This window comes from Ranitomeya variabilis, chromosome 7, assembly GCF_051348905.1.
Source record: "Ranitomeya variabilis isolate aRanVar5 chromosome 7, aRanVar5.hap1, whole genome shotgun sequence".
In the NCBI taxonomy this organism is placed as follows: domain Eukaryota; kingdom Metazoa; phylum Chordata; class Amphibia; order Anura; family Dendrobatidae; genus Ranitomeya; species Ranitomeya variabilis.
The window spans coordinates 18987112-19014347 of record NC_135238.1 but is presented as its reverse complement, the minus strand read 5'-3'; the positions used below and the strand labels follow the sequence as shown (position 1 = coordinate 19014347).

At 46.4% G+C, this 27236-nt stretch overlaps 2 protein-coding genes across 3 annotated transcripts in view; one reads left to right on the top strand and one right to left on the bottom strand.

Moving 5' to 3' along the window:
- The window catches only part of SLC5A10 (solute carrier family 5 member 10), a 79048-nt gene that overhangs the window by 28019 nt on the left and 23793 nt on the right, over positions 1 to 27236 (bottom strand). The window lies entirely within an intron of this gene.
- Positions 1402 to 27236, top strand: part of FAM83G (family with sequence similarity 83 member G) — a 30717-nt gene continuing 4882 nt past the window's right edge. Inside the window, exons 1-5 of one of the 2 annotated variants that reach the window (XM_077274361.1) lie at positions 1402 to 1832; positions 1921 to 2475; positions 13194 to 13361; positions 21573 to 21697; positions 21879 to 23397. In XM_077274361.1, the coding sequence (XP_077130476.1) occupies positions 1993 to 2475; positions 13194 to 13361; positions 21573 to 21697; positions 21879 to 23397 (2295 nt within the window). In that variant the 5' untranslated portion in view covers positions 1402 to 1832; positions 1921 to 1992. The other variant, XM_077274360.1, reaches the window with a different exon arrangement.

Below are 27236 nucleotides of genomic sequence, written 5' to 3'. Positions count from 1 at the left end.
AGGGGAATAGTCCATACAGTGTATAATACCGCCTGATACACAGGAGAATGGTCCATACAGTGTATAATACCGCCTGATACACAGGAGAATGGTCCATACAGTGTATAATACCGCCTGATACACAGGGGAATGGTCCATACAGTGTATAATACCGCCTGATACACAGGAGAATGGTCCATACAGTGTATAATACTGCCTGAAACACAGGAGAATGGTCCATACAGTGTATAATACCGCCTGATACACAGGGGAATGGTCCATACAGTGTATAATACCGCCTGATACACAGGGGAATGGTCCATACAGTGTATAATACCGCCTGATACACAGAGGAATAGTCCATACGGTGTATAATACCGCCTGAGACACAGGGGAATGGTCCATACAGTGTATAATACCGCCTGATACACAGGAGAATGGTCCATACAGTGTATAATACCACCTGATACACAGAGGAATAGTCCATACGGTGTATAATACCGCCTGAGACACAGGGGAATGGTCCATACAGTGTATAATACCGCCTGATACACAGGAGAATGGTCCATACAGTGTATAATACCGCCTGATACACAGAGGAATAGTCCATACGGTGTATAATACCGCCTGAGACACAGGGGAATGGTCCATACAGTGTATAATACCGCCTGATACACAGGGGAATGGTCCATACAGTGTATAATACCGCCTGATACACAGAGGAATAGTCCATACGGTGTATAATACCGCCTGAGACACAGGGGAATGGTCCATACAGTGTATAATACCGCCTGATACACAGGGGAATGGTCCATACAGTGTATAATACCGCCTGATACACAGAGGAATAGTCCATACGGTGTATAATACCGCCTGATACACAGAGGAATAGTCCATACGGTGTATAATACCGCCTGAGACACAGGGGAATGGTCCATACAGTGTATAATACCACCTGATACACAGGGGAATGGTCCATACAGTGTATAATACCGCCTGATACACAGAGGAATAGTCCATACGGTGCATAATACCGCCTGAGACACAGGGGAATGGTCCATACAGTGTATAATACCGCCTGATACACAGGGGAATGGTCCATACAGTGTATAATACCGCCTGATACACAGGGGAATGGTCCATACAGTGTATAATACCGCCTGATACACAGAGGAATAGTCCATACGGTGTATAATACCGCCTGAGACACAGGAGAATGGTCCATACAGTGTATAATACCGCCTGATACAGTGGTGCACTTATGGGGTTGCAGTCACACACAGTCCTGGGGCAGTTTTTTTTTTTTTATGGGGCGTGTCCTGTCTTTGGAGGCGTGGCTTATGTCTGTGCAGCCGCTGAGCTCACACTCCGCGTACGGCAGGAGGCGCCGGGGACAGATCACATGACGAGTCCGGATCACGTGTGGATGAGGGCGGGGGCTGAGCTGAGCCGCTGCCTCTCTCACCTGGCCACTAGTCCGGAGCGGCTGCCGCACACACTGCACACAGATCCGGGAGTGGCACCGGCTGCGGGACGGCGGGGACCCGGACACTGGGGGGCATTACCGGCACCATGGCAGGGAGAGACCAGAGCAGCAACAACACCGGACTCCTCTAGATCCCGCTCTATCCACCCGGGGAGCAGGATCAACTTCTGTACACCGGATTATCTTGTATAGATCTTCTCCAGGGATCTCCTCCCACAGGTCCTGATTGGGGTCTATTCTAGTTGGGGGTCTCTCAGTGGGGAATCTCTCCCAATTGGGGTCTCCTCCAGCAGGAATCAGATATAGTCTCTCCTAGTTGGGGGTCTCTCCTTGTTGGGGGTCTCTCCTTGTTGGGGGTTCTCTCCTAGTTAGGGGTCTCTCCTTGTTGGGGGTCTCTCCTTGTTGGGGGTCTCTCCTTGTTGGGGGTTCTCTCCTAGTTGGGGGTTCTCTCCTAGTTGGGGGGTCTCTTCTAGTTGGGGGGTCTCCCAGTTTGGGTATCCTCCAGCAGGTCCTGAGGATCCCTCACCATGGCTCTCTCCCAGATCCAGTGCTTGGACAATAACAATGTGAACTGGAGATCCAGTGAGACCAAGCCTGAGTTCTTCTACAGCGAGGAGCAGAGGCTGGCGCTGGAAGCCTTGGTGTCCACAGGGCAAGATGCCTTCTGTGAGGTGGTCAAGAAGGAGAACATCAGAGACTTCCTGTCGGAGCTGGAGCTGGCCAAGATCGTGAGCCGGGTGGAAGCGTTTGACCCTGACTCTAGTCACCTTAGGAAAAGTGGGGACAAGTCTGAGCAGGAAGGAGAAGGGGACCCCCAGGAAGGTGCGGAACATTCTTTGGAATACTGGCCGGATAAGTCAGATTGCCCCATTCCGGAGTTGGATTTGGGGTGGCCGGACACGGTGGCCTACAGAGGAGTGACCCGGGCTACTGTATACATGCAGCCACCCATCGATGGCCAGCCACATATCAAAGAGGTGGTCAGGAAGATGATCACACAAGCCCAGAGGGTGAGTCCAGTTGGTTGATCGCTCTAGCTGTCTGTGCCAGGTGTAGATCAAACTTTGTGAATGGTGCAGTGCCAATAGATGGCACATGCCCCAGTGTGGGGTAACCGTGGGGCCCTTAGCAGTACTTGGCGTCTTACCCAAACTTAATAGGTGGAAACCAATACAGCCAAGCACCAAGAAGGGGTGCCCACATCTCTATTTAGGGTATGCTCATGGTTCTACCCCATAGTGTAGGTCATAGGCCATCTTGTAGATCTTTGTTGTTCTTATCGGGGTAGTCTGATTTACCCTTTCCTATGTTGGAGGCATCCCTCCACTGGTTGAAAGCAGGTTGGATACCTATTTATCTCAACAGGTGCACTATATTTTATTTTAGCATGATGGGGGGTGGCTAAATATGTGGCCCAAGACCCAGTAGGAGACCTATAAAGACCATCAGCTCTATTCATGGTCAATATATCGCCACACCTGGACTATGGGTGATGCTACAGTCCCACCCCTGTAGGATCATTTTGGTTTTCTGGGGCCAAGGTGTCAACCCAGAGTAAAGGGCATGTCCATTGGGTTAGTGGATGTGCCCAGTCTTAGCACTAATGCCTAACTATATATTTGGGGATTTTTTGGTCGGGATGTAGTGTTCTTTGACTAGATTAGATTGTATGTGGTCCTGATCAGCCGTGTTTGGTACCATTGGTTTTAGGACTTTCTGGATAATATTAGTGCCCTATGCGCAAAGTTTTGATCAAGTCTTGTCCCTCTACTTTAATGCCCGCCGGATGTGTTTTCAACATCCCTGTGGTAACATATAGCTCATAGATGTGCCTGACATGTTGGATCACGACCTATGACGCGTTTAGGCATGGCCCGTGACCTCACTGGATGATTCACTATGTGCATGGTCTCAGAGGAAGCGTCAGCGTATGAGAGTGCCGGCAGCCCAATATTTGTGTGGGTGATGTAAGGGGAGAATAGGTGGCTCGATTCGCCTGCTGATGTGACCTTTCACTGGTTGGCAGTCCTACGTCATCTTGAGTCCAGGATTGGATTATTGGCTCTGATGTAGTCCTACGCAAAGGTCCTTACTATGGAATCATTATTAGCAATGCAGTTGTACCAGTTTAATGGCAGATTCTATCCTGGCATTAGTTGTACATCTGCCCCTACACCTAATTAAAGGGGTTTGTCTGGTTTAAAAAAGCGCTTCACACTGTAACAGACTGTCTGCCCTTATCTGGTCCCTGAAATCTTTAGCACTGCTGCTACATGAAATTTGTTTACTTACATGTCCTCGAGGAGTTCTGCTTGGTATGAAGATTTGTCACAGACTCCCTAGTAGAGTTGAACCACTATCCATGTAACTAAAGTACCCGTGATTTTATTTCTAAGACAAAATTTTGGTAAATTAAATCTGGAATATAAAAAGGATTTAGAAATGGAGTCCAGTAATTATGAAATTAGTTGCCTTGGCCTATGTAGGGGTTAGGATCGTACCCATTGCGGTACCTAAAAAGTTATAATTCCCTGCAGCATTGAGGAAATCTTGTCTGTGCAGATTTGCAACCTGCTCAGTAGGGTTATTGTGGCTGTACTTGTGATCAAAGTGGGGTTTTTGACCTGCGGATGGATGACTTGTAATAGCATTGTGTATGCGACATGAAAATGACAGTGACATTCCACAGCCATGCTGTCTCTTATTACCCATCTGTGAAATCAGGGGAAAGGGGATCGAGCTGTGTACAGAGAGAGAAATATACAGAATTTGCTTTCTGTTAGTTGGACATTGGGCTTAGGTGGCAGATAATAGAGCTGCTGGGACTGGACGGCAACTTTTGATGGTGGGTTGTTGTAAAAGCATAGGATTAGTGCAGCTGAAATCTTTCATTACAGAGGATAAGATCCTTGGTAACTGTGTTACATGTCCATAGTCCCTCGTGGCGTCTCCCACTCAGGAGCCCCCCAATATTAACCAGAGCTCTGAACTGGCTGATGACAGGGAACAGATTGCATTTAACTGGACTGCTAGTTGCATGTCCCTATCACATATAGCATAGCTGGCGATCGCTCTGTAGTTCTTTCCCCAGGTAACTATTTACGCCATTGCCTTATATATTTGTGTAGGTGCAGCTACGGTTGCGTTTATGGCGAGGCTTCACCCTGGATACGTATAATCCTTTATACAAATATACACTTGCTGTAACAGGGACACGTCATTGCAGAAAACTGTCCCTTCGGAGGCAGACTGCGGCTCGCCAGCTCTATGGACTTGCAGATTTTCTTACAGGGCCCTTGCATGTCTATCAGTTTCCCCTCCCCCAACACAAAAAAAATCCTCGTTTGACAGATTTTATACAGGAATGCACCTCCGGCTCTTATATTGCTGCATGACCAGTCAGATTTGCCGTTGGGGATTCGAGGGAAATATTTAGACTCTGCCTTGTTCTAATGAGAAAATTGCTCAAATTGCTATTCCCTCACATGTCGCGCGCGCTGGAGCTTTGCTTTGGTGTAGATGTGTGCGCCTGATAAGATATCACCGATCCCCTGTGAACTTTCTCCTTACACGCAGGATCTGAGTCTATTCCCAGAAAGTTCTGTGCCAGGAAATCCGGGCATAATGTGACCCGCCGATCGGTGATTAACCCTTATGAATCAGCATGAGCAATCACGCCATCTCTATAGTCTGCTCCGGGTAGTCTTAGCGCGTACCGGTACCGGCTACTATTCCTGGAATGTGGGTTGGGGAGATATTTTCAGATATTCTCGGCTTTGTGTCGCTCGCAATTTCGTGTTAATTTTTTTTTCGCCTTAAAGGGATTGTCCACTTTTATCCGAATCATCGTATAATGAAAAGCTCTTCTAATACATTTTCACCATTTTAGAGATCACATCTTGGGGTCAATTAATGGGGGACATTCTTGTTTCGGTCCAAAAAACCACTGCAGACCTGAAATGGATCACAGATGGGAGTTTGGTACAATGTTATCCAATTTAGTAATTTCTCCGACTTGCCCTACGTGGGTCCGAATCACAGGCCGAACTCACTAGGAGAAGAACTGGCTTCTTCCCTCTTGATCATCTTTCTCTTTTCAGTGACACTTTTTTGGTTAAAAATAAGAAAAAAATGAATCATGGAAAACCAAGACAAGTGTGAATAAAGGCTAGTTACAGCTTGTTACACTGTATCAGTAAATTGTATCAATCCGCAGTCCAGACTGTGCAGCTCACAGAGGATTGCAGACTGGATACAATTGTAGCAAAGCCCCAGCTGTGAGAAGTATTTCACATTTCAGTCATCTCTCGCCCTCGTGCCACTGCTGGAGCCCCCTCGTTCATGAGAATGATGGGCAGAGACCCCTTTTTGTGGAGTCTAGATTGTGCTCCAAGATGACACAGCCCCTTGACTCAAATAGTGGTTATAGCGGTCAGACCCCCTAGTGCCCCCAAACAACAAGTGACAGCCTTCCCTCGCAATATGGCCATCACTTTCCACCGCCTAAAGGGCTCATTCACTCTTATGTACTGACTTCATGGTCGAAAATGGATGTTTAGAGTTTTCCTTTATAGTTTCTGTCTATTTTACATTTGTTGTTGTTGTTGTCACCACCTATTTTATGCTACTTTGTTTTGCTTTCTTTATTCTAATTTTAGGTCTTTCATACGTCTCACACAGAAGTGAACAAGCGTGCTTCGCCATTTTCGTGGCCTCCTTTCCCAGCAGCCTTGTTTTCAGTTGATTCTTGTTTTGGCCATTTTTGGCATTTTCTTACAATTATGTCATACTACTTCTCCGGATTAATAATTGTACCCATATGGATCCGTTGGAACATGTGTAGCATGATTGAAAACAAAAAATACCATAAAAAAAACCCCCAGTAAAAAAAGCGATAATTTGAATAAAAGTGATCACCTGTCCAAAGAATAGCAAGGACCCCCAGCAGTCCTGAGAAATGTGCCCCCCTGATCATTGTCTATAGGACCGCCAGGACAGGCGGAGCGCTGTACTCTACGGCCAGCAGTGCGGAGGGGAGCGTGCATAAGGGGGAGAAAGCCATGGTCAGCTAGGGAAGGGGGTCTCACTGCTAGGAAAGGGGGATGTCCCTTCCTGCTAAACTCTGAGCAAAGAAAGGCAAAAGGGGTCTCTGCCCTTCAGTCTTATGGCCCAGGGGGCTCCAGCGGTAGCAGGACCACCAGTCAACGAGGGCGAGAGACCTGTCCTGTCCTGCTGTAGCTGAAATGTAACACTTCTCACAGCTGAGTGTTTGCTACAATTGTATCTGTTCTTGGAAATACTCTAAGCTGCACAGCCTGGACTGCAGACCGATACATTGTAACAACATCACAGAATGAGGCTTTATGCACAGGTTTTTGTTTTTTTTTATATATATTTGCTCTTAATGTTTTCGTTAGTTTTTTTTTTTTTTTTAACCATAAATTGTCAAAAAAAATAAAATATTGTTAAAAAAATAAAATAGTAAAACGGAACAAGACCTAGCTTCTAGCAACCTATAGCTCTGTGGCAATAATAAATACATGCACACCCGGACGTCCTGAGCGTGCATGTGCGTGAGGAGTCAGCAGCCGTAGTGTACGGCGGCCACCTTTAGGCGTCTTTATCGTTATTTTCCTGTGTGTATATGCGGATATTTGCAGGGTTTCCTACGCCCCGGCTGTTGCACTGTGTGCTATGGGTGTATTACCGTCTAATCGAGATGTATTAACCATTTAGCTGCTGCAGCCTGAATATGGCTCCTATGTGCATGCTGTTACCAGGAGACCTGCTCTATAGTCCTGGCAGCAATGACGTCTGCAGAACCAGAAAGGAAGAGGCGACCGCCCCATCCAGGAATGTAAAGCTCAGGAATAGGTTGGGCAGAGGGACTATATGTCCAGAGAGTCCCTAGTAATGGAGGCGGCTCATGTCGCACAATATTGCCTGGTGCCGTATCATTGGAAGTTCCGGATTATCAGACTAGAGTCTTGTTGTAGACTGATTATCCAGTTGAACTCATTTGTTGGCCCCTACCCCCCATTTTTGTTGGAAATCACATGATTGGGTGTAGGCCCTTACCAGAAACTGAGCTAGGTGGCAGATGACATCACCGGCATTCGTCACCTGGCTGATGGCGAGGGGGCCCACACCTGGATGATGGCGAGGGGGCCCACGCCTGGATGATGGCGAGGGGGCCCACGCCTGGCTGACGGCGAGGGGGCCCACGCCTGGCTGACGGCGAGGGGGCTCACGCCTGGCTGACGGCGAGGGGGCTCACGCCTGGCTGACGGCGAGGGGGCTCACGCCTGGCTGACGGCGAGGGGGCTCACGCCTGGCTGACGGCGAGGGGGCTCACGCCTGGCTGACGGCGAGGGGGCTCACGCCTGGCTGACGGCGAGGGGGCTCACGCCTGGCTGACGGCGAGGGGGCTCACGCCTGGCTGACGGCGAGGGGGCTCACGCCTGGCTGACGGCGAGGGGGCTCACGCCTGGCTGACGGCGAGGGGGCTCACGCCTGGCTGACGGCGAGGGGGCTCACGCCTGGCTGACGGCGAGGGGGCTCACGCCTGGCTGACGGCGAGGGGGCCCACGCCTGGCTGACGGCGAGGGGGCTCACGCCTGGCTGACGGCGAGGGGGCTCACACCTGGCTGACCGCAGTCTAGGTGGGTGGTGAAGTCACATCTGCCTGTCGGTGAGCAGCAATTCTCTCACTTAGCAAGATGAGAGGTGCGGTAAAAGTTTTTTTTAAAGTAAAAAAAAAAAAAAAAGTTTTGTGATGGCCGACGTCACTGGGCTCATCTGCTCCAAGGCTCTGATTTTTAATAAACTTAATTATCCCTCCTGATGGATGCGGCCCATACCGGATAATAATAAATACCTGTCACCCAGTTCTCTCTGATATTATTAGAAAGATCTGAAGGTTTCGAAATGACATAAAGGGGTTGATCCCATCTTCATAGATGGATATTATCAAGATAGAGCTTGTAAAAACAAGCACATTTCCAATTTACTACTTATTAAAATTTGCAGCCGTTCTTGATATTATTTACAGTTCGTTGCCTAGGAGACCGACCACCGCTGCTGTACAGCTTGTAAGCGCTGTGATGAAGCTGGTCGGAATTAAGAGATAGCGCCGCGCTCCAGCTTCAAAACAGCGCGTCTAAGCTCAATAGAAAAGTGCCTGTAAGAACTGCACGTTTTTGCTGTCTAGCAGCGGTGGTCGGTCTCCAGGGCAACGAGCTGTAAAAGTGTTAATATCTCAAGAAAGGCTGAAAATTTTTAATAAGCAGTAAATTGCAAAAGTGCTTATAATTAAAAGTTCTATCTGACAATGTACCCATTTATGAAGATGGGAAGAGGCCTTTAAAGGGACGTTTTATTTTTTTTCAAAAACTTGCTGAAAACAAAGTCTCAGATTGTATCTGCCTGCCGCCATCCAAACACCGGGTGACCTCACAGCCAAGTCGTTATGTGATGAAGTCGCAATACTTCTAAATAAGGGAGATAATAAGGTGAAGGGTTTGTCTAAAGGGAAAGAAAACATGTTGGTCATCTTCATATTGGAGCTGGGCTGCAATACCGGCTACAACCCATGTGTGGTGCGCTTTTTAGGATACAAAAAACAAACAAAAAAAAAACAGCCAAGTCTGAAATTCTTGTGAATAATTCACCAGATCCAGAGGCCGGGTACCGAGACCCCCCACAAGTTGCTAAAATGCTGCCCCTCCATTTATGATCAGCTGGGATCAGCTTAAAGAGTTCTTCCAGGGTTAATTATGAAAGACAAACTTTAAAAAAAAACACAAAAAACCAGTGCCACCCTGACTACAAATAGCGTCTGTAATTGCAGTTGTGCACCATTCACTTCAATGAAGCTAAATTGTAATACCGCACCCAGCCTGTAGGCGGCGGTAGTGATTGCTGCTGAGGACAAATGCAGACATTTTTCTAATCCTGGAAAACCCCTTAAAGCCCTTTCCCGAAATCTACCGAGGTATGGCAGTAAATAGAACAAGCAATCACAGGTTCAAGGCCCCTAAGGGGGATAAATAATAAAGTAAATATGAAAAAACCCCTACAAATTCTAATAGAAAAACAATAATTAAACATCTGGTATTGCTGCGTCCATACAAATTATTTAATCAGAATGGTAAACACTTAAAGTAAAAGAAGAAAAACTATTAATTAAAATGCCAGAATTACCCACTAATATGCAACAAAATATGATCAAAACGTTAGCAATAAAGTCATCTCACCCCACAAAAACATTACAAAAAGTGGAGGCGGGGGACAAAACCGCAAAAACAAAATTTGCCTCTTTTGGGAAGGGTTAAAGAGCTCTCGCAGCGGTGCTTTGCAGGCTACGGTTTGGAGAACTGACTCCTTTAACCGTGTGACAACTTCTTTTCTGGGACAGAAATAAGCCCAGTGCAGTTGTCAGTTCCCTTCTTCCTCCTGATGGAAGTTTTCTGGATTCTGAATGTTTTTTTTTTCTGTCCATTGACGTCAGTAATGAAAAACATTTCAGTATGAAGGAGGTCGGTTGGAAGCGAGCGAGATCCAAAATCAACAGTGAGGACGTGAACAGAGTCCAGAAGTGCTGGGATCTGTTTTTAGTAAATCTGTCACTCGCTTATTATCCGGCCCAGACAGAGAACAGGAGCTGACTAGTCACGATAGGAGCAGTAAGATCAAGGCCACCATCTGCTGACTGGGAATAACAGGCAGTGTTTGTGTGCTAGGCCCCGGCCGGCCGGCTAATCCTCTGGTACACACAGATTATTTTCTTTTTTTATTTCCTTTGTGCGCAAACGGGTAAATGCAGGCTCAGCAGCCTAAAGAGGGAAGTCTCACAATCAGTTACGAGAATTCGAGGGGATTTCTACCCGAAACAAAATGGTATTATAACGATAGAACATGAGAAGTTAGCACAGTATCCAAAATTTCATAATCATATCTGTTTTACTTTCAGAGATAGTGGCATTTTTCTGTTCACTCGCGGTGGCCATTTTAACAAACGTGGAAACAGGAAGTGCAATTTTATTAGTCGTCTCTTTTGAAACAACCTCTCATAAACTGAAAATAGTTCATAATTTTATCTCAGTGTACCCTCAGTAATAAAGTGACAGTTTTCAGAGCAGTGAAATTAAAGCTAATGACCAACATGGCTGCACTTCCTGTGTTCATTCTTAAAAAAAATGGCTGCTACCACAGAGTAGAAACAAATGCCAGTATCTCTGAAAGTAAAACAGATATCATTGCCAGACTTTGGCTAGCGCTTTAACTTATGATGTACTAATAAGTAGTCTTGCTTTACTTTTTGGGCGGAGATCGCCTTTAAGAAACCTATTTAAAGGGGTGTTCCCAAAATTACATCTTATCACCTATCCAAGCTTCTTTGGAATGTACAACAGGCAGTTTAATCTTTTGGAATATCTGATTGGCTTCATGGGCAGCACAGTTAATATAATTTTTAATAATTGGGCATATCTATTTTAGGTAATGATTGCAAAATCCAATGTATTGCAGCCAAACAAAGTAGGAAGATAACTCCCATTATTCTTATCTTCTCCCTTCTAGTCTGATATCAAAGCAAAACTTTATTGACATGTAACGTTGGTAGCACCCCCCAGTTTGCACAGCATGGGATAAAAACTGTACAAAGCAGCCCGAACAATGAGTGGTTGGCACCTAGGCTGGTATAGGTGGCTGAAATAAGAGGTGTCTTCAGAGCATTTCCTCCCTCTGATGCAATAAATCTGTAAATATCAATTAATATGGCCCTGGCCAGACCCCACAGGACCACTCATTTTTGGCAGGGAGTTTTTAAAACTCTGCTGCAATACCTGAGATGACCAGGGTGGCGCTGTTTGTGGAGAGGAAAAAACAAAGATCTTTTTCATCTCATTTAAAGGGGCTATAACATTCTGACCTCCAGAATCCCAAAAACGGAGGGACAAGATCCCTTTTGTCAGTTACCCTGCACAGTAACTCTGCAGGGAACTACTCCATTCATTGTGTGGCTCAGTGGGCAAGGGGGTCATGGCAGCCGGACCCCATTCATTAGGAAGTGCTGACTTATCCTAGCTATATACTTTCCATCACCTTAAAGGTGTAGTCCCTTAAACAAAGGATCGGTAATTAATGTACAATTGCTGAGACCCCGCCTCACCCATACCACAAATAAAGGGGTCCGAAGTCCCCCTTGAATGGGAGGGGGTGGACATGTACGACCAGAGTTAAGAGTGGTGGTCATGCATGTGCAGTACTGCTTCACGTACACAGGGCATTTTTAGACCCCATTCTCTTGATCGGCGGTGGTCTTAAAAGTTGAATTCCCCTTTGTAAAAGGAGCAGTCATCCGCAAGCATGAACAATTACCACCATTTATAGTGGCAGTGGTCGCACATGCTCAATGACTATTCACATGGGTGACTTTTAGACCCCATTCTTTAAGAAAAACAAAAAATTGCCTAAAACTTTAAAAAAAAACTTTTCTGATGACACCTTCCCTTTAAATAAAATCCCTGGAGATTTTTTTTTCTTGTCAGCAGCTCAGGGTGACGTCTCCTTACATAAAATAATTATATGCCGGGCGGGGATGCCGTTTCCCGTTCTCACCCCGGCTGAGCATTAATTAAACGTTGGCGGATTGTTCTGCGCAGGGCGTGTGAGAAAATGACACCGATGAAAGATATGGTGTGAAGTAGGCTAGGAGAGAAACCCGAAACCGCTCTCTCCGTGCGGCAGCCCGGCCCGCTGTAATGTCTACGGCCCCTGTTTTCTTCTAGAGCAGAGCGTTCTGCTTTATTCTTACTGTGCATTGTGGGAGGTCACATGTCTGACGACGAGTGAAGACAAACTGTTGTCTGTTGCCAAGGGCGACCAGTAGAATTTTGAAAGTATCTCTGGATGTGACTGGAGAAGATGTCAAATGACATAACATGATAGGGTTAATGCCGCGGAGCATCTCCTGGTGAGCCATCATCATGGCTAATGGTAACGCACAGTGTCAATGTGCGCTGTCAAAACACACAACTTAGCTGTGCAAACAGTGGTGGGACACGAGGACGTTCTTGTTCTTCACGATAGACGAAACGCGTCACATCAGATTGTCCCATTAACAGCACAAAGGAAGGGGTCTGACCACCAAGGACATACTCGTAGGTCCAAAGTCCCCTGTGTGAACCGAGCAATACTGAGCATGTGCAACCTCTGCTCATTTTACTGTCTGTTGCACATGCTCAGTACTGCTCTGTTCACGTACGGGGCTTTGAAACCCCCATTTTCGGGATCAGTGTGGGGGTCTCAGCAGTCAGCGATCACACGGTTATCATCCACGTCAAGATAGCTTTAAGGAAAGTTGACAACTTGGCTGTTTAAGGCAAACTTAGGAATTTTTTTAATTTTTTTTTGCAGGATGTTTTTGTTTTTACTTTGAAAGGAATTAAAATGGTAATTGTGCCTTTTTTATACTGCTTTTAATAACACTTTTTATTGCATGAGCCATTAAGATTTTGGCAATACCATATCAGTCAGGGTGTGTAATAATTGAAATGGTGCCCATATTTCTTTTCCAGGACTAATGCAATGGTCAAACCATGTACCAGGACATTATCTGGCTCCACTGTCCCCTTTAGGCCATTTTTATACCCAATGTGCAGTGACCATGAATGAGAGGATTCTGCTATTATACTGAATCTATCTTAATCCTTTTTCCCCCCTTCAGGTTATTGCGGTGGTCATGGACCTCTTCACTGATGTGGACATATTTAAGGATCTGCTTGAGTCGGGATTCAAGAGGAAGGTCTCAGTGTACATCATTCTCAATGAGTCAGAAGTGAAGTATTTCCTACAGATGTGTGAAAAGGCTCAAATGCACAAAGGTCACCTCAAGGTAGGACTAGAAGGTTCCCTAATTTTGGGTCAGTCACATTTATTTGTGGACTTTAGAGGGTACCGTAATGGGGTCCATATACTTTCAATAGTGGTTTGTTTCCCTCCTCATCACCCCAACATCACATGCACGCGTTCGATTGGTGGACGCGTAGCTCACTTGATAATAAAAGGATCAGTTATTGAAATTCATCCTTCCCCTGATATCTTCTGTCGTGAGTTAGGACCCCATGGCGGCCTCCTCATGTCTGAATTTGTAAGGGGGGTGGCCTTAAAACGTCCTATGATGTATAGAGAGGCTGTGTACTGTACGCAGTCCCTGGAAATATTAGTTTGTTACTACCATCCCTAAATTGATACATTGTAACAAACCATCAGTACAGATGACATGTCTGCTGTGTTTATCTGAGATGACTACATGTCATTTTATCAAACCCTCAGCTGGTAGAAGGATCACATTTTCACTTGCTGACAGCAAGAAGAGATCCTGGAAAAAAGGGAACAATTGATGCACAAATTATATTGTAAAGTTGCAGCCCTTGGGACAGCCCTGAAGACGAGGGGAGCCCCTGAAGTTTGTTGTGCAGTGCCCATATCCCCACCGATATGGGTGGTTACAGCAGTTTTGACCACCCTACTCAAGAGAAGGGAAGGGGCCCTATTGCTCCAGAATTGAGGACTATGAAGTCTTTGTTTGTGCAGGTCATGTAGTATAAAGGAAGGACGTGCAGCATGTTCGGATTTGAGCAATATATCATTAGGCGATATGTAACACGTGTCTACATGCTGCCAGATTCCTAGATTAGGGGGCCACCTGTCCGGTACACTGACTTCTGCTGCTCCTACGCGTTAGGTGTCTCCTGAGCACCCGTGGGTGCCTCCCTGCCTGCGAGGCGTGCTTGTGAGGACATGATAGAAATAACACTCGGCCTATTTCTGTAGATCTAAGGGGAGTCAGGCAGTTTGCTGCGGGGGTCCATGCTCTCCTCTGTGGCTGGGGGGCACTATAAAGGATCTGCAGTCGTGGAGAGCAGTGACAGAGACTCAGATGGTAATAAGTGACACTTCAATGGGAAGAAACGATTGAGTGATTATACATTGATGGGGGTGATGTCAGACGCTGGCGATGCACTTGAGAAGGGTGGGGAAAGGGCTAAACACACTTGAATGGGGCCTCAGAAGCCCTCCACGCCTGTAGTGTCATGGCCGCTTTGTTTTGCATGTCTGCAGAGGTCACATTGGCTAAAGGTGGTGACACCCCAGTCTATATCTGTTCCTCAGGACCCGACACACACTTGCATGGCGGGCTTAGGCCCCTTTCACACATCAGTTTCTTGCCATCAGTCACAATCTGTCAAATGTTGAAAAAAAACAAAAACGGATCCTTCGCAGATTGTGAAAAACTGATGCAATGGATCAGTTTTTTCGCCGGATCCGACTAGCTGATCCAGCTAATTGGATCCTAAAAAAATCGGAGCATGCTCAGTTAAAATAAACGGAATCCATCGCCATAGGCTTCCATTCTAGCAAACGATGGACGACGACAAATCAGTCGTTGTCCGTTTTTTTCGACGGACACAAAAACGTTACTATGTCAGCTTTCTCCGGCCACCGGATAAACGATTTACGATGGATCTGGTGAACGACTGATGAAACGCGAGGTCATCCGTCGCTAATACAAGTCTGAGAAAAAAACAGATACGGCGGCAACATTCGCCGCATCCGTTTTTCTGTTTTTCAAAATTCGCCGGATTGAGACTGACGGCAAAAGACTGATGTGTGAAAGGGGCCTTAGTAGATCAGTCATGCTGAATGTGAACATGCCCAATCCTTTGGATCAGCTGAACAGGGAAGAGAAAAGGCCTCTTTTGTAGTCACTGCACCTCTCCCTTATCGAGGACGATGTGAAAGCAAACAGCCAGATGGCGGCTCCTCCTTTGTGCGCAGTTTGATATGACAGGAATGAAGGTGGCCACGTTTTCACCTGCTCACCCTGCAGCAAGAGAATGGATTGTATTCGGCCCCGGGGCGGATTGCAAGACGAAATAGTAAATCTCTCTAAGTTAATGGTTCATGGCTCGGAGTGTGGGATCGGGGGGGGGACACCCTATGTAGGAGCGGCGTGGTCACCCCAAGGACTGTCACCCAGCTTTCCCACCCTTCGGAATGGCCCCTAGTAGTACCTGCTCCGCAGATCGTATGCAGAGATGTCTATGTCCAGGAGGCAGGGAGCGGGCTGTGCAATGCATACAATGCAGGTCAGGGGAGGGGGTATGTCGTCATTGGGGGGGGGCACATTCCCACAGACCGGTCCACAATGCGGTTTTGTTGTCTGTCTGGGAAGCTATTACCAGGTGATCTGTATGAGGAACGTTCCCACCCGCGGCAGCAGAGGGATCCAGCCCAGCTATTGCTATAGGGCGGAGGAGGTCTCATGTCGCCCCATATGGTGCAAACTTCTCTTGTATCAAAAGGGTTAATGCATCTCATAACGACTCGTTTTTTTTTCATCCCCTTATTGCAAAACAGAGGGTTTTTTTAATTTTCCGTCCCCGTAGTCGTACGAGGGATTGTTTTTTGCAGGATGAGCTGTAAACAATTGTTAGGTTTCGATAGATCAGACTTTTACAGACACAAGGCCGAGTAGAATTTTTTTCTTTTTTGATGAAGAAAAGTTGAGCGATTTGATTTAAGTGTTTTTAAAACTTTATTTTTTTAAATTTTCCATTTCTTTTTTTAGTCGCCATAGGGCGCCCGAACCGTTGCTTGTGATACATAGTGCAATAGTTCAATATTCAGTACTTCAATATGGCCGCCAGGTGATGTCACATGATTACGGCAGCCAATCCCAGAGCTGCAGTTTGTTAATCCTCCAGCACATGATTTTAGCAGCCAATCACAACACTGAAGTTTTATCAATAGTCATTGCCTTGATTGGTTGCCATAATCATGTGCCGTGACATCTCAGACGATGTAGCGGCAGTGGAAATTTTCTGCTTATTGAAGAATGTAGATATATCTATATTTTACAAATTAGTTTTTTTTCATTCATCCTGCACATTATAATAAAATACCAGAAATTCAGCTGTATCGTGGAAATCCCCTGTAATTCGGTGTGATATCCCCAGGATATGGTTACAGGGATATTTCTTTTATTTCCCCTCTATAAATTGACATTCCAGTATTCTAATGAAAGTTTAATCATTGTATAATAAGAAACAAAAAAACAAAACAACTTTCCACTTTTTTTTTGTTTTGTTAAATAGACGATCTGTTCAATTCTTCACCATTTCAAGATCTCTGTTTGGTGTCAGTGAATGGATGTATACTTGTTAGAGCCAGATACTATAAAATCGGTCCTGTTCACACAGCTGAAGGTTTGCTGCAGTTGTATCGGGTACTGATAAACACTTGGCAGGGACCAGACTGTATAAGACCTCTTCTAAAGCACAACAGTAGATAGCAGGTGCATCAATCCTGGGATCACTTCTAAGGCACGACAGTAGATGGCAGATGCATCGATCCTGGGATCTCTTCTAAAGCACGACAGTAGATGGCAGGTGCATCAATCCTGGGATCTCTCCTAAGGCACGGCAGATGCATCGATCCTGGGATCACTTCTAAGGCACGGCAATAGATAGCAAGTCCATCGATCTTGGGATCTCTTCTAAGGCACGACTGTAGATGGCAGGTGCATCGATCCTGGGATCTCTTCTAAGGCACGGCAATAGATAGCAAGTCCATCGATCCTGGGATCTCTTCTAAGACACGACAGTAGATGGCAGATGCATCGATCCTGGGATCACTTCTAAGGCACGGCAATAGATAGCAAGTCCATCGATCCTGGGATCTCTTCTAAGGCACGACAGTAGATGGCAGATGCATCGATCCTGGGATCACTTCTAAGGCACGGCAATAGATAGCAAGTCCATCGATCCTGGGATCTCTTCTATGGCACGACAGTAGATGGCAGATGCATCGATCCTGGGATCACTTCTAAGGCACGGCAATAGATAGAAGAGATTCCAAGATCGATGGACTTGCTATCTATTGCCGTGCCTTAGAAGTGATCCCAGGATCGATGCATCTGCCATCTACTGTCGTGCCATAGAAGAGATCCCAGGATCGATGGACTTGCTATCTATTGCCGTGCCTTAGAAGAGATCCCAGGATCGATGCACCTGCCATCTACAGTCGTGCCTTAGAAGAGATTCCAAGATCGATGGACTTGCTAAGGCACGACTGTAGATGGCAGGTGCATCGATCCTGGGATCTCTTCTAAGGCACGGCAATAGATAGCAAGTCCATCGATCCTGGTATCTCTTCTAAGGCACAACAGTAGGTGGCAGATGCATCGATCTTGGGATCACTTCTAAAGTATGACAGTAGATGGCAGATGCATCAATCCTGGGATCTCTCCTAAGGCACGGCAGTAGATGGCAGGTGCATCGATCCTGGGATCACTTCTAAAGCACGACAGATGGCAGATGCATGGATCTTGGGATCACTTCTAAAACACCACAGTGGGTGGCAGATGTATCGATCTTGGGATCACTTCTAAGGCACGACAGTAGATGGCAGGTGCATCGATCCTGGGATCACCTCTAAGGCACGACAGTAGATAGACGCCACGATCTTGGGATCACTTCTAAGGTACAGCAGTAGATAGCAGGTGCATCGATCTTGAGATCAATTCTAAGGCACGACAGTAGATGGCAGATGCATCAATCCTGGGATCACTTCTAAGGCACGACAGATGGCAGATGCATCAATCCTGGGATCACTTCTAAGGCACGGCAATAGATAGCAAGTCCATCGATCCTGGGATCTCTTCTAAGACACGACAGTAGATGGCAGATGCATCGATCCTGGGATCACTTCTAAGGCACGGCAATAGATAGCAAGTCCATCGATCCTGGGATCTCTTCTAAGGCACGACTGTAGATGGCAGGTGCATCGATCCTGGGATCTCTTCTAAGGCACGACAGTAGATGACAGATGCATTGATCCTGGGATCACTTCTAAAGTATGACAGTAGATCGCAGATGCATCAATCCTGGGATCTCTCCTAAGGCACGGCAGTAGATGGCAGGTGCATCGATCCTGGGATCACTTCTAAGGCACGGCAATAGATAGCAAGTCCATCGATCCTGGGATCTCTTCTAAGGCACGACTGTAGATGGCAGGTGCATCGATCCTGGTATCTCTTCTAAGGCACGACAGTAGGTGGCAGATGCATCGATCTTGGGATCACTTCTAAAGTATGACAGTAGATCGCAGATGCATCAATCCTGGGAGCTCTCCTAAGGCACGGCAGTAGATGGCAGGTGCATCGATCCTGGGATCACTTCTAAAGCACGACAGATGGCAGATGCATGGATCTTGGGATCACTTCTAAGGCACGACAGTAGGTGGCAGCTGCATGGATCTTGGGATCACTTCTAAGGCACAGCAGTAGATGGCAGGTGCATCGATCCTGGGATCACTTCTAAAGCACGACAGTAGATGGCAGGTGCATCGATCCTGGGATCACTTCTAAAGCACGACAGTGGGTGGCAGATGTATCGATCTTGGGATCACTTCTAAGGCACGACAGTAGATGGCAGGTGCATCGATCCTGGGATCACTTCTAAAGCACGACAGTGGGTGGCAGATGTATCGATCTTGGGATCACTTCTAAGGCACTACAGTAGATGGCAGGTGCATCGATCCTGGGATCTCTTCTAAGGCACGACAGTAGATAGACGCCACGATCTTGGGATCACTTCTAAGGTACAGCAGTAGATAGCAGGTGCATCGATCTTGAGATCAATTCTAAGGCACGACAGCAGATGGCAGATGCATCAATCCTGGGATCACTTCTAAGGCACGACAGATGGCAGATGCATCAATCCTGGCATCACTTCTAAGGCACGACAGTAGATGGCAGATTCATCGATCCTGGGATCACTTATAAGGCACGACAGATGGCAGGTGCATCGATCCTGTGATCTCTTCTAAAACGTGACAATAGATGGCAGATGTATCTATCTTGGGATTACTTCTAAGGCATGACAGTAGATGGCAGATGCATCAATCCTCTGATCACTTCCCAGGCCTGAGAGTAGATGGCAGATATTAACCCTTACATCACTTCCCTGGAGTGACAGTACATGGCAGATGCCCTCGATTCCTGATTTATTGCCGGTCGCACCCTTTGTTCACACTGGCAACCTGATCAATATACTCATAAATTCCTGTCTTCCTAGATAAGTTATCAGTGACCGTACAATCTATTGCAGCTTGTCATGCTATCGTCTCATACAATCCAGATACTATGGATGACAATTCTTTGGGATTGATTTCCTTTAACCCTCTTGATCTACTTCAATTTCCAATATTATCCTTAAATGGAATCTCCACTTTTTGATGTCCAAAATTCTGTTTGATTCACTTTTTAACTTATCGTTATAGAATTCAAAACTTCAAATCCCCACTCCACCTCTCCATTCTAACAAGGGACTTTGAGACCCTCAATCTCAGGACCGTGGTGATGGTCGGGGTTCTCAGAAACACTATGTTATCACTGAAATTAATGGGGTGGTCCCACAATTAATCCTTACAACCTACCCACAGTATCTGATCGTTGGGGGGTCCTACTGATCACAACAACAAGGGGCTTGTGTGCCACATTTAAGTGAAGCAGCAGTCGCCCGCCACTGTCGGCTCAGACTCCCTTTATTGTTTTTTTGGGATTGTCAGAGATAGGGGAGCTCTGTAATGGAGCAAAGGAATCAAGCCTGTTGAAATCCACATATGGCACCATGGGAGGGTGTCACATTGTAGAAACCATACTGTAACCTCACATTCATACCTCCTTATTAGATGAGTCGTGCCTCTGTTTTGGTTGGAGGGTGAGGAGTCCATGACACCTTGTACAGAAACAAAAAAATATTAACACCCCACACCCGGGGGGGACATCTAATCACGCAGGGACACTCCGGTTTCAGGTCTGGTTACATTGTTCTGACGCCATATTTTTTACCTATTAACCCTTCGGCCGCTGTCATAATAGCACTCATTACAAAGCGTCGGACTGCGCGGAGCAGTCACACGGCGGGTTACGGCATCCTCCCTTGTAAACAGATCTTCCAGTGTCTCATTACAACACCCGGTGGTATCGTGTCTGTTTTCTCATGGGACCTTATTGTGACTCATCCCTCCTATCTGGAATGGGATAATAGGCGGAGTGGACGGGAGCGGATGTGCCGAGTATATTTAGAACGTTAATTAAATGTCTTGCTCAAATGCGAATGCGACCACGGGACCTGATCGTATCGGCCGATGGTCGTTCCCAAACTTTTGCAACAAATCATCATCTGATCTGTCACGGTGGAAGATCTGAAACTAGACATCTGATGTGAGCATTCGATTAGAGACAATCCTCCGCCACCTTTGAATAAGCGCGTTTCACATGCTTTTTTTTTCTTATGTGTCAGATCAGTTGTTCGCAGGATCGTTCTCATGTCAGACTGATCACAGTCCTATGGGTATGATCAGCTTTAGAGATAAAACTGAGGTAGGACATTAAATACCCCCGGATGGAAACGAGGCATAAGCACCTGGTGAACCTGAGCAAGTGCCAGGTACCTCTTGGTCCAGATTTACTTGTACGGCCGATAACACCATTGAAAATATAGCCTGAGTATGCACTGCTTGCATTTAAGAAGTTGGAAGTTTGGGCAAGGAAATATCTCTTCCAACGTCCATCAGCCACCACCATAGTGCAATTATGGGTTTCCACTGGCCTCCTCATGGCCTGTGTATCTGTCATGTTTGTATATCAGGCTTTATAGGTCGGTATAAATCTGGAACCAGCACTGTAATAAACCCATCTAGTTGTAACGCCACAGCGCAGTACCACTTAGGAGATGGCTTTCACATGCGTATGTCAGGAAGGTTTCCTGCAACCTTGACACATGCTCCTCCTGGAAAAGGGTGGTGGCGGCTGCTCATGCACTTGCGGAAAGATCTACTAGTACGGAGGATACGATTCGTCAGCGACGTGACGTATCTTCTGGTTTCTTACTTGTCTGGAATCATCTTTTGTGGTTTTGAAACTTGTGCAACGTTATGTGTAGACGCTATAGATGGTGCCATAATTGTAGGTTAAAGACGGATCGTTGTCCAGAGCCACCCGGATTAATCTATTCTTCTTTTGATTATTTTGCAGAACCTCCGGATCCGTAGCATCGGGGGATCAGAGTTTTATACCAGATTCTCCACCAAGTTTAAAGGAACGCTAGGACAGAAGTTCATGTTTGTGGATGGAGACAAAACGATGTGCGGGTCTTACAGGTGAGCGGCTACAAATGCAGGGTGATGGGCGGGCATTGTGCGTGTTACTGAGGACATTGTCTAGGGTTACTATCCATCTACCCTGATCAATACTCAAATCAATAGGGGGTATTACGTATAGTAATTGTAATCACCTTTATTTAATACTGTACCCTTTTAATACTGTACCCTTATCTTCTAGCTTCACCTGGTCAGCAGCGAGGATTGACCGAAACCTTATCACTGTTCTTTCTGGCCAAGTCGTGGAGTCCTTTGACCGCCAGTTCCAGGAACTTTATCTCTTGTCCAAAGGAATCAGTCTAAAAAATGTTCCAATGGATAACGAACCAGAACCAGAACCGGTGATACAGCCTGTGTCCATTCCCACAGCACCATCAGAATCCATTGCCAAGAAGCTAATCAACCCAAAATATGGTTTAGTTAACATCAAGAGTGCCAGTGAGACCGACAAAGACTCTAAGAAAGAAGCTGAAATTGCCAAGAAGTTGCCCACTAAACCACGAGTATCTGCATTTGAGCATCAGGTGGATGAGCACCAGATCCATCCGGCGCTACAAGACATGGAAAAAGCCGATATGTTCGAGTATCTTCCCACATGGGTGGAGCCGGACCCCGAGCCGGGCAGTGATATTTTAGGGTACATTAATATTATTGACCCAAACATCAAGAATGCACAGCCCTCTCAGATGAACCGGATCAAGATTTGTGACACTTCTCAAGCAACAGCTCAGTACCTGCAACAGACCAGGGAGAACGAGATGATTAAGCAACAGCAGCAAGAGAGTTCATCTTCCAACATGAATGCTTCCGGACCACCTGGTCACACACAGAAACCATGTGCAAACAAGAGCGCTCCACCTGAGGAGTCCAGAAAAGGTCAAGAGATGACCAGGCATAATGGACTTTCAGAAGGTCGTACAGAAAATAGAACATCACAACAGGATAGCCCAGATGGACCTCTCTCGAATACAAGGCAAACAGTATCATCAGAGGTGGAAGATGGCACTTCAAAGCAGCATAACGGCGAGGAATCGGCCACCTCTCCGGTCCAAGAAATGCCTACTCAAAAAAGGCCACTAGAAGGTATTGCATCTTTAGCCGCAAATAATCATTTAGTGTCCCGTAACACAAGCTCGGGGCCAACAGGTGGAAATCCTCCTCCGGTGCCGAAGCCTCGAACAGTACAAGTGACGGACTTCATTACTATGAAGAACACATTAAACACCAAATCCAGCACATTGACAGAGGAAAACACAGTGCCGTCAGTCAATGGGGTGGACTGCGAAGGAAGAGAATCCGAAGAGATCGACATCCTCATTGAAAATGGACCAAATGACGAGCAAGACGAAGAGGACACCGGTATATATGGGCCGTGCCCAGGAGAATATTCATCCAGTGGTTCTGGTTCTCTACCTCCATCTAACGCCTCCTCCATGTCCGAGGAATATTACCCATCTGCGTCCATTCACAGGAGGAGTTCAGAGCGAATCTCCAATGGCGAACGTCCTCCGCCTCGCCGGAAGCTTAGCGACGGTCACATTAGTAGAGGAAGCTTCTTGAGTCCTCTCAACATCTCTCAAACCTTGTTAGAAGTGAATCCTACAGAAAACGGGAAGAGGAGAAGCATGCTGGAGGACTACGTTCTGTCTAACAACCCCTCGCAAAGGAATGAGCGGATTTATGCTTTAGACCATTCTCAGGTGTGTATCGATGTCCACGAAGGTGACCTCCCGTTATCCAATATGTGATTTGTAGAATGCACGTTATTTAATATTGGTGGGTTTTAATAACCTCAAAAATGACTAATTGAACACGTATATGGACGTACATGTTGACGGACGTTGTACTGAGTATCTACATGTTGTTGTAGACATTTTCTCATCTTTATTTTACTTTTTTTTTTAAAAACTGAATCCAATAAGCGCTCTGACCTTAGTCATGAGATATTTTGGGGAACCCGTCACCATTCCCTCCATCATGTATCCAAACTGTTAGCTATTACTTCCCAGTAACACCGGATACCTAATAAGAAGTGAAAATGACACCCACGCCATATACAAACTGGGTGTCTGGGGTGGTATGAGGCCATCAAAGTAACCTGTTGAGCGGAGACCTGGTCAATCAACTCATGTTGGATGATTCTTCTGTGCGTTGAATAGCGCAGAGACAACGAGGCGCGTGCTTAGTTTTTTCCCTCGTGTGCCATTTTTCCTCCATTAACCTCATTGTTTTAGCCAAAGGGGTGTGTGCTGAACTGAAACTAATCATCTGCCCTCAAAGGGGAAAACTCATTGCGCATGCGCCACTTATTTTTTTTATAGCAGACTGTTGAACGTAGGATGTTCCTGTCGACATACTGGAGGCTCGCGCAGCCGGACACTTGAATGGTGCAGCAACGCCCAGCGGACACTTAAGACTCAAGTTGCACATGGCGCAGCAGATTTTCTCATTTTTGTAAGATATGCAATAGAACTGAACAAAAAGATCCGCAGGACCCTGATCCGGTGGTCGTGTCAGTAACCTGACAGAGCAGCGCGATCTTCCAACCATCCGAAACATTCCCGGCACCACTTCTGATTAGTAGGTATTAGCAACATAAGGCGTTTACTTTGCGCCATGACATCGTTGCGGTCTACTATTCAGAAGAGGCGCGAGGGATGTCAGTAGGACGTCTGCAGGGCTCTGGTCCTGCGGCCATGGACTTCCCATGGGGCCGCTGCAACAAGTACCTGCAAATCCTTTGTTTGCTAGACTCTGGTGTGATCCTGTGAGTAATAGCCATTGGTTAAAACATAAATCGTGGCAACAGGTTACTATTTAGTAAAAAATACAGACATGATATTAAGCTCTTTCACTACAGTAGCACTGGGGCGTGTGGCTTGGTTAATATGTCTTTCAACTTCAGTATTATATCAGACTGTAAAAGATAAAGTGATGGCGTCATGCATACTATTATTTCAAGGTATTTTCTTCATATACAGAATTCTGATGGTTGCCCTTGGAAACAGACTACAGTTCAGCTCCTCTCTGTAGTCAGACATGTGACTTTAAAGGGAATCTGCTCCTAGGACAGACTGATAGCAGCGGTCTCCAACCTGGAGCTCGTCAGCTGGTGCAAAACTACAACTCTCAGCGTAGGCATGCTGGGAATTGTAGTTTTACAAGAGCCCCAGGTGGAGGCCATTGCTGTATAGGACCTCTGACAACAAGGACAGGTTAGAATTCTGAACGGAGAAGAAATCTGCACGTAGCTCCGAATCAATACGAGAACAGAGTTACTCAGAATTATCTGTAGATTTTATCTGTGGATTGTTGAAAAATTAATATTTAAAAGTGGAATTTTCTCTATACAGTATTACCGCTGTGCCTGAGTAATGCACTGATCCAATGCTGCCCGACAGGTTCACTATGTTTACACAAAACCAATAAAATGGCCGCCCTCTGGACCCTTTGGTGTTTCCGAGCCTTTTTTTAACATGAAGCTGCCTGCAGGCAAAGTCCCTGAACAATACATATGAGAATATTTACCTAACTCCGCGGCAGCCGGAGGCGAATGCCGGCATTGTATAGCGAGAGGCAAGATGGCCGACAGCTCCCAGAATGCAATGCTCAGGACGTCCGGCTAAGCTACCCTACAAATCTACTAGTGGAGATGAGGACACTGGGATTCATGGAAGCCAAGCAAGTTGCTGCTGTTTCTCCCAGCCCTCCTATCCACATGCCTGCTCGATTTGCTGAGCGTGCTTGTATTTCCAATGGGCAGAGGGGTAGTCAGTGGCTGTCGGACACCTGAGAACAAAAGGATCAGACTCGAGTTGTGCAAAAAGATTTGCTGGAGCCTGGTCTAGTGGGCACGTCGGTAATCCGTTGCCCCCCGGCATCCACAATGTCTCCTCTGATTAGTAGACCCCACGTGATGTCATCAGAATCAGAAGAGGATGCCATCAAGGAGAAGATTCGTAATCATCTTGTCCGGCGGTAAATGCATTGTCAATGTGGCAGCTAGACCATAGTCTTGTGAATCTTTTTGGACACCTCTAGATCGCATGAGTAATGTAGGTGTCCTCTCACTTTGTACCACCCCACATAACTGGCGAGATGCGTGCTCTTTACCGGCCAATTGTGCCCGCGTCTCGGCAGGTATGTGGGCTTCTGCCACCACTGCGGATTTGAGTGGCACCTGACAACCCCTTTATAATTAACCATGCCCTTCTTTACCCTAACATTGTCCCCCAAACTCAGGAGACCCCCATAGATAGCCAGCCAGCCCCTCTAAAATATGACTTTCATCTGTATACGGAGGCCTTAAAAAAATCTGATTGCCAAATAAGCCCCACTGTGGCGCGGGTGTCAGTGTTATGGGTGAGGGTGTTCCGGAGATAGGCACGTTACGAAATCTGCCCTCCATGTCTGCGGTACACGGTGTTCCTGTTTACCGTGGCACCTAATTTCTCTGAATTCTTCTGAATTCTGTGGGTTGTCTTTTTCTTTAATATGAGGGCTTGTATACACCTGCTCCTGCACGTCCCTGGGATGGTGGTTGTCTTGGCACCGTCCTGTGCCAGTTTAGGTTTTTTTCAGTGTAGTGCAGTTGCAGATCTTGGAATGGGGTTTTCTTATGAGTTAGAGGGTCCTCTCGACCCCCTCTGACTCCACGAGGCAGGTGAGACTACTTCCTCTACACCCCAGGGGCTTGTAATGGAAAAATTTTAAAAAATACCCCCTATAAAGAACTGTATTGAAATGTGAAAAATATGGCAGCTGCTCAGATCCCTTCCGCTGTGACTTCAAGCCCCTTCATTGACGGCTAAACTATGGCAGCGTCTTTGCTGCCCAGTGAGACAAGATGGTTGGGCAATCCTTACCCATAGTAAAGCTCTGTTCACACGTCCATCAGAGGATTCGACTTGCCGGAAAGAATTTTGCAGCCTCAAAGTGGCGGAAAACACGATGAAACCTGATGATTCCCATTATAAGTTGGGGCCACCAACTTTCTCTTAGACTGACCATTCATTAGGGCTTTCTCCTTGTCCTGCCTTTGCGGCCCAAGATTAGGGTCAATCATTAATACGATCATTCTGGGCTCAAAGAACGTAATGTTCTCGGCAGCACATACCCTGTTTACACAGGGCAATGTGCTGTCGAGAAGGATGTGGTTTAAAAACATGCTCAACAAACGAGAGTCTTGCTCATTCATCAGATGATCGCCGGCCACTTTAGACGGTCCAATTGGTAACGGGCATTCCCGATATTTGTGCATTCTTACATTATCAGCCTATTAAATTGTGCCCTTACTTGGGGGTCGATCAAGTATTCTAGTGCATTTCTGGCCGTCAGAATAATTTGTGTCCATCTCCAGAGGTGCAGGGATTTGGGAGCTAAATGATAGGCGTAGTAGTATTTAGCTGTACAGTGCGATTCCTACACAAAGGATGTATCAGCGCTTCTGCTTTATTACTTGGCGCGATGATTGTTTGATGATTTCCTTCCGACGTTTATAAGGAACACTTGCCCATCACACACCCTTCCTGGTGATTTA